Genomic DNA, 17,088 nt, shown 5'->3' on the forward strand with positions numbered 1-17,088 from the left:
GATTTTGTACTCAAAATAAATATTGGTCCACTAACTTGAAGGTTTTTTTTACATCGATTCAGTATCGATGACGCAAACGAAACAATCGACACAACAAGCCTCGTCCATAAATATGTGATGTAGCCTAGCTTTTTAGGGACGGAAATTGGAGATGTTTAGTCCGATATAGAATTATAGAGATGGGTGTCTTAAAACCCATTATTCTCTAAATTCAGCTTTCAAAATAACCTCAGTTTTTTCTGAAAGGTAAATAAGCTATTTAACATTGCTTATAGCTTGTTAAAGGAAAAAATTGTGATTTTATTACAAGTTAGCGTTGTTATCGCACTTTTTTGAGCTCATTTTTCTTAGCGTTCAGCCTATTAAACATCCAGTAACAAGCTACAAGCATTGTTAAATAGTTTATCTACCTTTCAGAAAAGACTGAGATGACTCTGAAAGTTAGTGGACCAATCTTTATTTTTAGTACAAAATCGGAATCAGCATGTCTGATTTACTTATGAAAAAACAATCAAAGCTGTTCGTGGCAGTTATGCTTTAAAGATTAATTAAAAGAACTGTAATACTTGAAAAATTGAGAAATAAACATGGTTAAAGTCTCAAATAGCTCCTCTTAAATATACAGTCTTCAGCAGTGAACTTTCCAGTTATAATGTAGAACATTTCAAATTATTATTATTATTTGAAAACAGGCTTTCAAATGTGCGTTTTTTCATTTATTCATGTTTTTCATGGGATCGCGGAAGTATCATGGCAGAGAGTAATTACCATATCAGTCAAGTATTGCTGAATGTGATGTATAGAAGATAATGCTGATGGATACAAACAGGATGTAACAAATGATTATCATGAGCCACATTCCATTGTGGCTCGTTGACATTTTTACGCATACAAATTGAAGGTTTATAAATTAAATAAATAAAAATAAATTAAATTAAAAATAGTAAAATAATAAAATAAAATTATTATTAAATTAAATAAATTATATAAATAAAAAACAAATAAAAATTAAATAAAAAAATTAAAATAAAAAAATTTAATAAAAATAAATTAAATAAAATAAATTAAATAAAAATAATTCAATTAAATAAATTAAACTCTTTATAAGGATTCTGAAGGTGCCTCGTGTAAAAGTGAAACTACTTCTGAATAATCTCTTAATTAAAAATTACTATTTATTGATTAACTTCATTTCTTATTTTTACTCTTGCTTATTGATTTATAAAAAGGTTAAACTATTGATCCAGAGAATTCATTTTCAGGCGCTGATAATCCCTCCCCAAACTCGACAGGCTTTTTCAGTGTTGTCCTCACTTGATTTCACCAACTCAAATAAGACAACTTATAATTATTTGTTCCAAGACTGCAATGATATGTTTTGTAAATTTATTTATTTATTATTAAATAACATGAACTGGTTAGTATATAAACTAAAAATCAAAGAAAAATTTGGTTTTTAAAACAACTAGAAGACGTAGTCATAGTAGCTGATAAAGTTTTCCTTAATTATTGGCATTGATTTTCTGCAATGACCTTGACCACCGAAGACATCAGTTACACAGACTGTGCTTAATCATTGCAGGTTAATCAAGCTATCACTATAGTAGAGAAGTCAGTACTGCAGGTGTCTCATCTAGTAGTCCTGCCTGTGGCCATCATGACCTACTCACCTGCAGTACATTTACTCAAACTACTCAAGTTCAACTTTGAGCCCCGTGGGCAAAGCCAGCAGCAGTGTGAACCAGCAGTTGTCTTCCCTAGCTGGGATCCTGATGGACTCTTGCGGAGAGTATCCACCTTCCTCCAGACTATGCTCGGTTGGTTTATTTAACTCTTCTGGTACTCTGGGCCAGGATAATATTGAAGAGACAGTTTGTAACACATTAGTTTGCTGCATAACTTTATTATATATACTACTAGATGTGCCACCCGGCGTTGCCCGGGTAATAAAGAAGTCTTTGGTCAGAAAATTGATTTTTATTTAACATATAGCAACATTTGCCATTCTAAATTTCAAACTACATATCATGAAAAAAGTGTTTTGTGTAATTGAAATAAATTAAGAGAGAAAATGAAAACAACTGTAAAGGTTTTCAAACTTTGTCAAAAAACTTTTAAGCTTCATATCTTGTGCAAAATGCTTCGTGCGGGTCAAATAATAAAAAAAATAAAACGACTATAAAAAGGTAAAGATGTAAATGTGAAATAATTAGCAAGTACATGTAATAGCTGAATTAAGTTGGTTTGGCTACGATTACAATAAGAGATGATTTGGTAATGATACAATTAATAAGAACTGAGAAAACAAAATAAAAATCCTGAATATGTTGAATTAATAATAACAATTCTTGCATAGAAGTGCGGGTATAAAAAAGGTTACTGTTCTACCAGAAGCTATTCATCAAAACTTTGAACACGACGATACTGGTACCTCTCGGTACTGGTACAAATGTAAAAATGAGATATCGTACTGTCTTTGTCTGACCGAACGGAGAGATAATGTCAAGGCTCTTCCCACGGAGACGACATAATTTTCCACGGGAGAAAAATTGACCTTGACTCCAGACATAGTAATTGAGCCTTACAAAAAATGTTTTTTAAGAAGGGCATTGTAACATAATGCATTAGTAAAATAATCAGCGTGCGCTATATCTATAGCTGGACGCACCTATACACACCAACACTGAAAAATATATATTATATTATAATTATATATATACATATTTATAATATTTTATATACATGTATATATTACTTTATTGACAATAATTTCATTTCAAACAGAAATGTGTTTCAAATATATGCCAGTAATAAACAAAGTAACTAATATAATAATACAATAATAGTAATAATTCAACAGTAATAAAAAAAGAAAAAAGAGCAACAGTTAGCCACTAAAGTCGAATAATAAGTTTGACATAATATAATGTGTTAAGTAACTTTCTCTGCTAAGAGAATAAATATTAGAACATTGTTAAAGGATCTAGCAATGATGTTTTCAAAATAATTGTTTTTTGCAATTGGTTCATATCACCTACGTTGAAATGAGTTGAAAACTCATTACCTTCAAAAATAGCTTCACGGTGTAATTGCCATGCAAAACTTGAGGACACAAGCTATGAAATCCTTGAAACCTTTAATTGAAGTAGAATAAACATTTAGCATAGGCAGAATAAAAAGATGCAAACATTTAGAAAGGTCATTCGTTAGAATAAAATATCCTGGAATATGATGTAGATTTGCCATTAGTCGGAATGCTGTTTTTTGCAATAAAAATACATCATTTGTGACATATCTTGGAGATAGATTATTTATTACTATTTATTGCAGTTTATGTTTAGTCAGAATTATTACAAGTTGAATTTTGGTTAAATACTGATGAGGCTAGGGTACTACTTAAGACATGGCTGCTCAATATTGAACAGTATGTTTTGAGTCCTAAAGGCTGGTCACACCTCGATAAATGCTGAAGCCCATGAATATTGAAAAACCGGTAAGAAGGTGTAATAGTGACCCTGTTTAGGCATTTTGCAGAATTCATTGCATAATAGGCCATTCTATTTTAGACGGCAATTTAGTTACATTTAAATGGGAAAAATTCATTATCGTGCAACATGCTTGCATACCGGCATCGTGCGGATGAATGGTAAACATGAATCGCTGTCATTATGGTTATGTAGCCAATTACCTACTAGGCTGACTAAATGAACTTAATGTTTTGGGGATGGCATCATTTTGTTCTATGTGGAGTTTGGAGAACTTTTCTTTAAATGCTCTGGTATTCATTATGTAAACCAGGCTTACTACAATTTCACCTTTCTGTGCTTTTTTATAGCATTTAATTATTATGGTCATGCATTGTTAAAGAATTTAACTTTGTTTTTATTTACCTCCGTTGTTTATCATAATTGCAAGATTATATTGCTATTACGGTAGTTCATAATTTCAAAAATTTATTATCGCCGGCTTTTTTATTATTACCAAATTTGTATAAATGGTACTGCAACAGTGTGTGCCACAAGTTTCTACTAAACTAAAAATGTAAAACCAGTTGATTGTGTCAATTTCTTTGTGGTAACAGCAGTTTGTGCCAGCAGCAGTAAAATGTGTAAGTCAGCGGCGGTTCAACGCACCATCACATAAAGGGCAGACAGAGGAAGACAAGTCTAATTTTGGTTAGACGTAATCAAAAGATATAAAAGTTACCGTATACTGCATGTAAAGACTTCAGGTCACGCCTTCTTTAGGAGTGTATTGTTATCTCTATTATCACTTCTGTGGTTTCTGACACCAGAAGATCGAAATGCAGTTAGTAATCAAGTTCCTCGTTTTGATGTTTGCCTACAGGCGTGTCGTCATGAACAAAGAAGGAGTTGTTTGCTTGTTCATAGTTAGTGGTCCGGCTTTCACTGAACCTAATTATGATCGCAATCGCATGCTAAAAACCCTATATTTTCTTTTAACTTTTTGTGTTTATAAAAAGTAAAATAAGGATTAAATTTGTGGAGAGCTAATCGAAGCTTTGTACTGTTGTTGTTTGCCAAATTTGAAAATAATGTACAAAACTGACTACTTTAGTAGAAACTTGTCACATAGTTACAAAACAATAAATTCTGGAATTTGGTAGTAACAGCTGCCAATTTCTTAGTAAGTTGTTTTTCTTACTATTAATATTATTTACAATAGCTTTTATATTCCTATTTTGTATATTCAAGCTCAGAATTTTTCTGTTCCTCCTTTTAAAGCAGTGACGCGGCAGTGACGGGTGAAATATAGAGAGAACTGAGTTGACATATGAATATATTTTTAGTTGAGTTTTTTTTCATTTTTCATATCGCTTATCTTTTAAAAGGAAAATATATTTAAACATTAAAAATGAATCTCAAGAAAACTTCTGCAGCAGCATGAGAAAGTCCCAACGTAGGCGTGAGCGAAATGACTGGCAATTGGTAATTGTTAAGATGAAATGGCAGAATAATTATTGTTTGCATTTGGTTGGTCATCCAGAAGGGATTTTTATCTGCTAGACACGTGCATATTAACGTGCTCTATTCTCCCTTCCTGTCACTTCTCTTCCTATAATCACCACAATTGTTGCTCTAATTGTATCTCACGAAATAACGTGTCTTCAATTTATTGATAGGTATTGTGTCTGCTGGGTGATGTAATGGTACATATTATTTATTAATTAATGATTTGTTACAGAAATCAAGTTGGCCGATGTTTACACTGCGCTAGGTGATGCCCTTCCTCTGGAACCAACATTGATATCCAACTTTATTGATGTAGTAAGCTTGTAATCTGTTCTCTTGGGGATGGTAATAACTTTCATCAATTGAAATATCTAGTAATTGTATTCTTAGCGATGAGTAAATCAAGCGTTATAAAAAAACTTGCTGTTTGTTAGATTTTAAAGGGCGTCTAAGCAGGCCGACGTACTCATCTGATGTACTCAGTCTATGCTTCCCTCAGTATCACTCTATTGCTGTTTGTGTTGCTTGTCTTTCATAGCATTGATAACTCTTTTTAGTTTTTGAAAGCTACCGGACACAGTTAACCAGCTATTGTAAAAATAGTTTAAGATAGGTGGAAATATTATCTATTGTCCAGTATAGAGCCAGTGCTAATATTGTTAAAAATGGACTTGGGAATTGATAGAAAGCTTGAACAGAAATTTTGCATGCTTGCCCAGACTGTAGTTATTCACACACCAGGTTTATGTTCCTGAGTTAAAACATCATTTTCTGTAGTCACAAATTAAAGGTCACTCACAAGTTTTAAAATAGCCGATGCTGATGATATCACTATATGTTTATCAACATATTTATATACTTATATATATATTTATCACTCATAAACAGTGTGAAGGGTTACTGACAGCAATTTTAGAGAAGTATTTTGCTTCAGAGTTTTCAACTGTGATCAACTTTTGTCGATTTTAATCTTGAAACATCTTGGCAGTCAGATCAGCTGAAACAACAGTTTCAAATGATGGAAAAATACTTAGACTTTCCGATTAGAATTTTTTAATGTGATGTAATGCATGTTTAAGGCTGCCTTTTTTAGATAATATAGTGTGCTTTCCTTTGAGTAGCACCACATTGTACGAAGTTATATGGAGGTATCTTTTGTTTTTCTGGTCCGTCTGTTGCCCTGCAAGAAGCTCTTTGGATTCATATGTACAAATACACGCAATTGTGCATGTAGAACAGTTTTCGAACTCAACTGTGAAAGTTACTTTCTATGTTACTACCATAACCTATTTTGACAATGTGATGACGCAAAGTGATCAGTGATTAGAATTGATAAAGCTGATACCTATATTGATTTTTGATAAGCGGGGATCGAGTATGTTTACAGTGTGAATCATTTATAAAGATTAAGTTGTATGATGTCATTACTATGCATCTCCATACAATTGCTTAGCAATGAATTTATGAAAGTCATCCTTTATTTCACAGCATGAAAGTTTGAAAAAGTGAAATGTAGGGTTTCCGTAAAACTGAATACAAGTCTGAATAATTTTGCTATGTTTGTGTACATATCACATCACATGCGGCATGTAGCAAAATTGGGTGTAGTATTATATCTAACTAGTTGTAGTCTGGCAATATAAAAGCAATTGTGAAGATGTGTACGCAAAAGTTGGATAGAATATATATACACTGTAAGAGTGTGTATAAATATATGTAAGTATCTATTTACTTCAACAGGATATACATGTATATATAAACTGCTGAAGTAAATGATTATCTGAAAATTAATTGCCGGTGAGGTCAACAAGAAGTATGAGGCTATATCTATAATTAGTATAATAGTTTGCTTGCATTGTTAGATAAAAGAAATATTAAATCTTCAATTATATCTATCTGCAGCTAGCTCTGACTCACCACTCTACGGAGGTTCAGCTAGATGTCAATGATGACAGCGTGATAGAGTTGTGGTCAGACAACTGCTGCCGGAGATTACTGGGAACTCTCGGCTTCATTCAAATTGGTACAGCCCTCCATTTTAACTCTACCCGTCAGAATCAGTAAGTCCGTGCATAGGCTGATCATGATGTGCAGTTGAATTCATTCTAGTCGTTCAGTTGCTAGAAGAAAAACTACCCACTATAATAGTGGGTAGTTTTTCTTCTAGATATCAATTGTGGGAATAATTCTGACAATTGATATCTAATAATAATAATTATTTAACTTTTAAACTAATAAACCTCTGGAGAATTATAGGAGTTTGTGAGCAAATGTGTTTTGGTCTTTAGAAACTTTTTCTAAAGGCTCGTTCACACTATACCATCGTATGCCAGCATCTTCCTTTCGGCGTTCATCATCAACTATGTGAACCGTAAACCGATGGCATCGTCAAAGCAACGCGGGTATGTCGGGAAAGTTTGCAGCTGTCAAACTTTCCCTGTATTTCGCCAAGCATCGACAACTGTCTGTACAGTGTGAACCATTTCAGTGATAGTAATTCGCTGATAGCGTGATTTATTTTTGAAAATTTAAAAAGACAAATGAGAACACTATGTCACAGAGTATTTTCCGATGCACTGGTTTTCGAAAACCTTGTCAAGGTGAACCATTTTGGCGATAGTAATTCCCGGTCACCAATAGCATGATTCATTTCCGTTTATAATAGTCGCTGCGAGACTACGATTTGATTTCAGTCATGCAAAAAACACAGATGTTTTTTCGCAAAAATTTAAAAAGGTGAATGAGAACACTACATCACTGATGCAAACGCGGATGGGTTTGTGATAGTGGGATAGTGATAGTGGTTGTTATCATCGATGATCACCGATTTATTGTGGCATCAACGTCGAGATACAGTGATATAGGGTGAACCAGCCTAAACCTATTTTACAGTGTTATTCAACATAACTTTATTCCATTTACCTTCATCTGTCAAATGTATGCGTTGAACGGTATTGAATACCCTAGGACACTAATATTTCGCTAGTATTTAGTTTCGTGAGTAGCACACAAAGTAAAATTTCGATGCAACTTAATTTCGCAGCTCTGATGAGTGCGAAAATATAGTGATGTGAAAATATATGCAGTGGAACAAACATAATTAGATTCTTCAGGTTCGGTTCACCGGTAAGGAAAAATTTTTCCATTTGGGACTAGTTTGTAATTGTGAACCGCAGGTAGAATGGTGTGGGGGAGGTCGATAATGCAATTTGATCGCTTGCTGCCATTTGTTTCTTGGACTAACACTGAACAAAGCTATTTAATTTCGTGTTTTCGCTCATTTGTTATGATAGTTTAGTTTCGCTCATGAAATTTTCGCGAGAGGATACTCCGCGAGAACGCGAAAGTTAGATGAGGCGAATACATAAATGTCTTAGGGTAGTTCGCTTCCCGGATGCCTTAATATCACTCGTCTTTGTTTATCTTGGTCATTGTTACAATTGCTTTTTTATTTTGTTTTTTAAATCTATTGACAGTGTAATCATACTATATGTGCTTCAATGGAAAATAATCAAGAGTATTTATAAAAGGGTTTAACAGCTTGTATTTTTCACCAAATAAAACTTATTTTATTAAAACTTAAAATTAAAACAGCATCAAGGAAACTGACAACATTTTGTTCGATTTGAGTGAATTCTGTCAGATATCTCATATCGGTCATCAACTAACTACCGCTATCTTGTTGAATACTTATTTATATTTACAATATCAGGACAGTATAACATCAAAGCTAGCTAAAACAGTTCTCAAATGTGTTTTGCGAATTTGCATGGGTATTAGATTTTAACCAAGTTTTAATTTCTGTCACCTGCTATTGCAAATATACATTTCTCACGTTTTCACGAGCCATCTGTCTGTTCTTCGGCTAATTTAACAAACAGACAGCTGCAGCATTCATCCACACACGTAAATGTTGCGAAAGACAATGCTACTGGCGGTGTACGCGGATCCTATCACCTCAGTGTTATGTATCAGAAGTGAGACTGGTTTATTCATAGTTCCATAAGTGGCTGAATTAAGGCACTTGGTTGGAATAGTATAGGGGTGTCTCATAAACCTCAAGTAATCCAGCCTTTCTTATGTAAGATCACTTTCATCTTGCCTCCTGCTAACAGTTTTAAGCTAGGCATTGCTTGCACTCTGTATCGTGAATATGTGGCATATTGAGCGGTGTAGGAAGTGTTAGGTTTTAGATAAACAGAATTTCCATAGATGGTTTGCATAACGGAAATGTTTGGAGGTTGTTTTTCAGTATGCAGAGTGTTGATTGAAATTGGAAATTTATCATGTTGGAAATCAATCTGGCAGTTGAGAAGTTTACTTGAGATTCCACTTTCGTGTTAAAATATATTTTTTCGTTAGACAAAATGTGTTAAGATGGAAGAATATATTTTTCAATGATTAAAAAATATTATTTTGTAAACGGAGTATGGTAAAATAAAAATAACGATACATGCATATATCAACTCATTTCTCTCTGGCTGCCATCTTAATAAATGCTTTAATACATCATTGCCTAAAGGGATATACGGAAAAGCTCTAAGATGTAATGAACTAAATTGAAATATAAAATCTAGTGTAAGTAATATTAGTAGTAGAAAATACACAAAGAATATTAAAAAACAGGATTCATATGAAATTTGCAACTTTTACCAGTAAATTAGAACATGTTGAGTTCTATAACTATATGATTAATTACTACTAAAGAACCCAGTTGCATACATCTTTTGTTATATCGGTGTCATATTTGTCGTACGGTGTCATATCTGACAAGTCGTATGATTTAAATGGTTGGTTGCGCGGAGGTCTATGTTATTTTAGCCCAGATGTTTTAGGATGGTTGTGTTATTAAAAAATTCATAACATCTTAAAAGTCTATTTGCACAAATAATACGCATGAAAAAAATCATAGTTCAGTCTATGCAATTTTCCATTATGCATATTCTTTCACCAGTCAAAATTTGTGAAAATGGACTTCAGTTATAGTTATCGAAATTCGAAAACATCTAGCGAATGTTTTTGCCAAGGTATGATATACTGGAGCTAGATGCCACAGTGATGCTCAGTGAGTGGCATTAAATTGATTTTCTCAGCCAATTGCCAAAATAGTGCAATCATTTTTTACACGTTCTTCTGCAGTATGAACACCTTAAATGTATACATGTAGTATAAATTCCTTTCACATGTACGCGTAGTATGAACATCTTATATGTATACATGTAGTATAAATTCCTTTCATAGGTACACGTAGTATGAACATCTTATATGTATACATGTAGTATAAATTCCTTTCATAGGTACGCGTAGTATGAACATCTTATATGTATACATGTAGTATAAATTCCTTTCATAGGTACGCGTAGTATGAATACGTACTGGTGCATAGCATACACGTAAGCCTTTGCACAGAGTAGCTCCGTGTAATAATGCCATTCCTTATTGCTATATTCACTGCTACTAAACCACCAGCAATTCCTAGTTCCTTCGTAAGTGCTTATCTCTTCTATAAAGCAGCTTTTATATTTATAAAAATAATGTTGACATTGAAATTCAATTACACATATTTTAATTCCATGAATTATAGTGTCCAATTGGATTATAAAAACACAGAAGTTCATGTATGTTTATAGGTAGTCAGACTTTATAACAGATTTATTTCTGAACCTATCATTATCTTAAGCCACGAATGATATAGTTCACTGTTATTGCGCATTTCCTCACACCACTCTTTTATTGACTGAATATCTTTATTTAAATATTTTAACTTTCTTCATGTTACCAAGCACTAAAATAATTGAAAACAGTTTACCAACTGTTGGTGAAACTGTTGGTTGATATTGATTGTATGCAGGTTTGCTCGTTTTACATTACCTACATTACATACATTACCTACATTACCTACATTACATACATTACCTACATTACATACATTACATACATTACCTACATTACCTACATTACCTACATTACATACATTACCTACATTACATACATTACCTACATTACCTACATTACCTACATTACATACATTACCTACATTACATACATTACCTACATTACCTACATTACATACATTACCTACATTACATACATTACCTACATTACATACATTACCTACATTACCTACATTACCTACATTACATACATTACCTACATTACCTACATTACATACATTACCTACATTACATACATTACCTACATTACCTACATTACATACATTACCTACATTACATACATTGCATAGTTGATAAGATTTCAAGCATCATAAATTTGTCTAATGTTATTGTACTATGTATATCTGCAGTCTAGTTCAAGCGGAGTTGTACTAATTGAATGAAATGAAGTGGAGGAGGCTGCCTTATTTTTACTGTCATATTTAATGCTGTTTTTCTTTAATAGGCGACTCCTGCTGTCGATGCTGAAGCTCTTTGTGGTTCTATCGGAAGACAAGCCTGAGGTTCTGCTGCGCAGACTTGACATATCAGCTCTTGGAGCTGCAAGGAGAGAACAGGTATGTTCACAGAGAGCCAGAGAATGGTGCTAGCAAGACTCATGGTGATTTGCGCTATGTCAAGGTCACAGAGATGTCTCATTCTTTGTAACTAGTAGGGCACTCACTGATGTTATGCTGACCCATTGTGAGCATGACTCTACTGTTTCAGGTTTGTTGTAGAACAAAGAAAGCGAAAACGGAACTATTCAGTTACCCACAATCCTTCCTGTACTGCTTCCTGGAGACATGGTAACTTTTTCCCAACTTATCGGTTGCTTAAAGTTCTGTTATTAAAGTTTAGTACAAGAAAATGAATAGAGTTAGCATGTCTTTGATTGAGCTACTTATAGCAAAAAGTTTCAATGGCATGAGCCACTCATAAATTCTAAGCGAGACAGTAATATTCACATCCTAACTGGTCATTATTGGTGTTTATCATTTTCACTCGCAGTATAGTAATATCACTCTGTTCACAGTGTTTTCATCATTCAATGCTCTCGTCCTTGATTGCGAGTAGATTATTGCATCTGTATGTTACAAACCTGCCTTTTCACCCAAAGAGCAAAGGTGCGTGCCACTTTTCTTACACAACTTGCAACACTTGCAGCTCATATTGCCTGCTGTAGTGATAAATCTAGACATTGATGAGGCTACATTGAATCAAAAAATCAAAAACTTTGTTCGACTGTTGCGTACGTTACAATTATTTCGACTGTTGTGTACGTTACAATTTGTTCGACTGCCATGTACCTTACAGTTTGTATGACTGTCATGTACCTTACAGTTTGTTTGACTGTCGTGTATGTTACAGTTTGTACGACTGTCATGTACCTTACAGTATGTTTGACTGTCGTGTACCTTACAGCTTGTTTGACTGTCGTGTACCTTACAGTTTCATTGACCGCCTTGTGCCTTAAAGTTTTTATTTACAATGATTTTCTGAATAATGTATTGCAAGTTCATCTTTAGTCACCCTCTGGTAATAACTCAGCTAATGAACTAAATTGTGAAATATTTTTAGGTGGCACTTCGAGGTTATAATATTACTACAGTATATTTTGTTTGTTTGATTAACCCATAACTGTTTAGAGGTTATAGTACACTCTGGTCAAGCTATTAGAATTTCTGTCGTATTGAAGCTCATATGTTAGTAACATATTGTGCTCAGTGATAGAAACTTTGCTTTAAGCTGTAGGATTAGATGGCACATGGTAGTCTCTTGTACTACTGTTACTAACCAGCATGTTGTTGAGAAGGCTGGGTTTTCGAGTGTCTCGTGCCAGTAACCCTCAAGCAGACAAACTCTCTCGTGATGTATAGAAATGTCAACATGTTTTACTAGCTGTAAATACTGATTAGTGCGTTCTTTTCACTGCCTCATCCTTTCAGATGTGATGAGACACGGTTGAAGACAATGTTGTCATGTTGTTCAGTTGCTCTCTAGATATTGAAGAGGTCTTGGTTTATCGCTTTTCTTTACTCGCAGTTAATTCCCATTTTGTCTAGCAATTCTGTATAGGTTTATAATCAAGTTTTACTTGAAGGGAATGAGAAATGAAAACACTTTTATGTGCGAGTTTCTTTTAAAGAACGTTAAAATTGTTATATTTGGGACAAAATAATAAACCATACGTAGATGCTGGCTTACAATATTAACCAAAGAAAACAAAGTTACTATCTGTACACCAGGTCAAGTCTTTTTGAAAATATTTATATTACGTTTAAAGTAATTTTTAAGCAATTGACAATATTTTCTTTTGACACAAGAGAATATCTTACAGAATCACAAGGGGCGGGCCTTTTAGATTGGATGACTACACGGCCAATGTTTAGCAGTCTTGCTCATGCTTTTAATGATAATTGTGCGTGGTCATCAATCATGCAGTGTCTGTGTTTTTTCTTTAATGAAGGAAGCCACAATAATTGTAGCAAGAACAGGTGGGCTAAAAGCTTCCTTAAAAGTTTAACTTCATTAGCCACTGTATATCCAAGAGTGATATCAAATGCTTGTAATTAATGTAAAAACACATCAACGTAGTTAATCATTTAATCACAGAAGCACAAATTAATGCCATAAAACATAGCCTAGGTTTAAGAAATGCTATACAAACAATTATAATATTCAAACAGAGAATTCAGATTTTTATGTTTTACTCTCATCCTTATTTGGTTAGAGACTCTGTTAAGCTGCTACTCCGGGCATGAATATTAATACTAGTACAGTGGTTCTTTACCTTGGTGGAAGTACTGAACCCAACCAGCTCCAAATGCATTTTCCCCAAGCCCTTCTTTATCGAAAAATAAAATGTGATTTTTTTTACATTCAAAGCATAATTATATATTTTTATGGTGCACAAAATGGACTGTGTATAAGTCCATTGCATTTAAAGAACCAAACCGCTACAATGTGGGAACTTACAACAAATTATATATCTTTTCATAAAGACGTGACCTTACAAATCAGTGTAACTCCTGCTGTTGCTTTTGAGGGACTTCTACCAAACCCTGAGACTGGCTCACCAAATCCCTATAGTTGGATCAAACTCAGGTTAAAAACCTTTTCACCAATTACTTGAAAATATATTGGTTGAGTGCACTTCCAATGGTCTGCATTCGTTCATCAATATGTTCGACTTTACAGCAGAGTAAAACAGGGCCTTTAGTGTTCACTTCGGTGACTGTCGATGATAATAATTTTCTCACGATCAAAAACCCATCTGTGTTTGCATCAGCAAATACTCCGTGACGCAGTGTTCGCATTTGCTTTTTAATTTTCGCGGAGAAACCTCTTTGTTTTCGTGTGCTTGAATCAAATACTAGTCTTGCAGCAACTATCATAAACGGAAATAAATCACACTATTTGAAACTGCGTATAACTGTCGCCGAAGCGGTTCACATTGAAAAGGCCTTCGTCGATGATCGGTGAAATATCGGGAAAGATTGACAGCTGCAAGCCTTCCCGACGTATCTGCGTTGCTTCATCGTTGCCATCAGTTTGCGGCTCACATAATCGATGATGAACGCTGAAAGGACAATGTCGTCATTCGGTGGTATTGTGTGAACCAGCCTTTGCTGTCTCTGGGTTATAGAAAATTTGGTATTATTTCAGCATAATGTACACATTGTTAACTACCCTAGGACACTTATATTTCGCTAGTATTTAGTTTCGTGAGTAGCATACAGAGTAAAATTTCGATGCAACTTAATTTCGCAGCTCTGATGAGTGCGAAAATATAATGATGGGAAAATAAATGCAGTGGAACAAACATAAATTGATTCCTCAGGTTCGGTTCACCGGTAAGAAAATTTTTTTCAATTTGGGACTAGTTTGTAATTGTAAACCGCAGGTAGAATTGTGTGGACGAGATCGATAATGCAATTTGATCGCTTGCTGCCATTTGTTTCTTGGACTATCAATGAACAAAGCTATTAGTGGAGAAGCAGCCTAGAGCTATCTTTCACTCTTATTTATATAAATATGGAGAATAAAGTAAGATCAGATTCTTGGCCAGAATTTTATGCTGAGTTCAATTATATAGTTTCTACACCTATAACTGGTCACATTTAGAAGTTCTAGGACGATTTTATTTTGAGAGAGGACAACTCCTAAAATTTCGGAAAATTGGTATTTTTCCGTTTGAAATTACTGCTATGAGTCAAGTTTTCACATTTAAGAGTTAAAAAAGCATGGAGGATAAGGATTGTGTCTTCCATTGTTTGGAAAAATTGTGGGGAAACCTTGGTTAGAGTCACAGCACAGCAGTGAAAAACTGCTCAGGGGTACACACAGAAGTGAACCGAGTTGGATGATGAACTTAACATAGTAATTGCAGCAAACATTCTTGAACATGACTCACACACAAACCTTGTCTGTCACTATGCATGCCACAAAAAATACTGCAATAAGTTACTCTTGGAAAGAGCTGAGGCCAGACATACGAAGAGAAAATCAGCAGAGGATACTGTCAGCTCTGAAGAGGTGGGTACTGTGGTATCAATCCATTTCACCACTGGGCACTGAATAGTGTTGCTCCTCATTGTTTTTATTGCCATTGTGATACACATAAATTATATATTTATCATTAATAAATCTCTATGTTCACATTGTTTTACAAGTTTAGTAAGAGCAGAGCAATGTCATTTGTGCCCCATTTGTGTTAACTTATTTGAAAGTCTACATGGTGTTTGGTGACCAGGCCTGCCAACCCAAGAATGGGGCAATGCGTGAGATTTGGTTTTGGGGCAATTGATGTATCAATGATAGTATGTGTAAAATTGTGGAAATTGGGGCAAAAATCTCACGTATTTTCATTTTTTTTTGGGGTGATTGCGTGAGTCTCACGCCCAATGCGTGAGAGTTGGCAGGTATGTTGGTGACTTCCGTCCATGTTATAGTCATGCACTGTTACAATGACTGATTATTTGTGTCATGGGTTTATTCTAGACAACCACAAAAAAAAACAAGGTCATTTGGCACTGTTAGAGGAACTGGTCCTCTTTTACCTCAGTTGTACATCATGTCAGAAGATAAATGGTTGAAGAAATCGGGAAAGAAAACTGTAAGAGATACGCTAGTCAAAGCACAAACCTTGACAGCAGGTGATGCATCAAGTCTTGTTACTAATAAGCTGCATAATTATGACGACCTACTCAGCCCTCTATTACTTCCAAAGTAACCAAACAACATAAATTTTTGGCATTCACTTTTTTATAGGATTGCTGATTGACTCCGCCAGAAGACGGCCAGATGGACAAAAGGTATTGGATTTAATTGGTCAGGACCCTGACTTGGTAGCTATGGAAGTGAGATATCACAAAGTATGTTTTAGAGAATTCACCCGCCAAGACACTAGGACAACACAGCCAGCCGTACAAAGGTAAGCCATTTTGTTTGTCTGCAATCAATCTAACTTGAACATATACTGTATATCTTATATTATCTTAGAATAGAGCTATCTAGCAATGGCACATTACCTTGCCAAATAGACTGATTACTCTGGGCTTTTTGTGGTCATTGGTGAAAGTTTTTCATTGCTTTTTATATTGATGCTTTCAGAGAATCAGATCCATACAATGAAACGTACCGGAAATACTTTATGCCATTCTTGAGTAAAGAGGAGCAGTGCACAGATCAAACAGGATCTTGATGTATACATAGCATTTTCTTCCAAGTGCAACAAAATCAGTTTTCAAATTGATGGGAAAACCAGTTAACAAAAATATAGTGAGTCTAGCATCAGACCATGAGGAAGCTGACACAAGAATGATAGCACATATAATGTCCATCATGGAAGACAAAGGATCGAACTGTACGGTGATGATAAAGTGTCAAGATACAGATGTGTTTATGATTCGTATATACTGCGTACATGAGCTTCCATCAGATCAATTCTACTACTTCTGTGGGAAGAAAGAACGAATGCGATACATACACATTGGAAATGTATCAGGTATTCTAACACCGCCCTACTACCAGGCACTTCTGGGTCTACATGCACTCAGCGGTTGTGATAGTATCAGCGCATTTTATTCAAAGGGAAAGAAATCCTTTCTGAATTTTCTCAATCAGAACCCTGAGTTCATCAATGTATTAAGCTCTTTGGGCTTGGAGTTTGAGGTAAG

The 17,088-nt window shown here is 34.5% G+C and overlaps 1 protein-coding gene across 1 annotated transcript in view; it reads left to right on the plus strand.

The window, feature by feature from the left end:
- LOC137400502 (uncharacterized) overlaps positions 1–17,088 on the plus strand; it is a 68,034-nt gene that overhangs the window by 35,108 nt on the left and 15,838 nt on the right. Inside the window, exons 26-30 of the mRNA XM_068086829.1 lie at positions 1,583–1,817; positions 5,206–5,288; positions 6,876–7,033; positions 11,373–11,484; positions 11,647–11,715. Coding sequence (XP_067942930.1) covers positions 1,583–1,817; positions 5,206–5,288; positions 6,876–7,033; positions 11,373–11,484; positions 11,647–11,715 — 657 coding nt within the window. The remainder of the gene's footprint in view (positions 1–1,582; positions 1,818–5,205; positions 5,289–6,875; positions 7,034–11,372; positions 11,485–11,646; positions 11,716–17,088) is intronic.

This window comes from Watersipora subatra, chromosome 7 (genome assembly GCF_963576615.1).
Source record: "Watersipora subatra chromosome 7, tzWatSuba1.1, whole genome shotgun sequence".
NCBI classification, from domain to species: Eukaryota; Metazoa; Bryozoa; class Gymnolaemata; order Cheilostomatida; family Watersiporidae; genus Watersipora; species Watersipora subatra.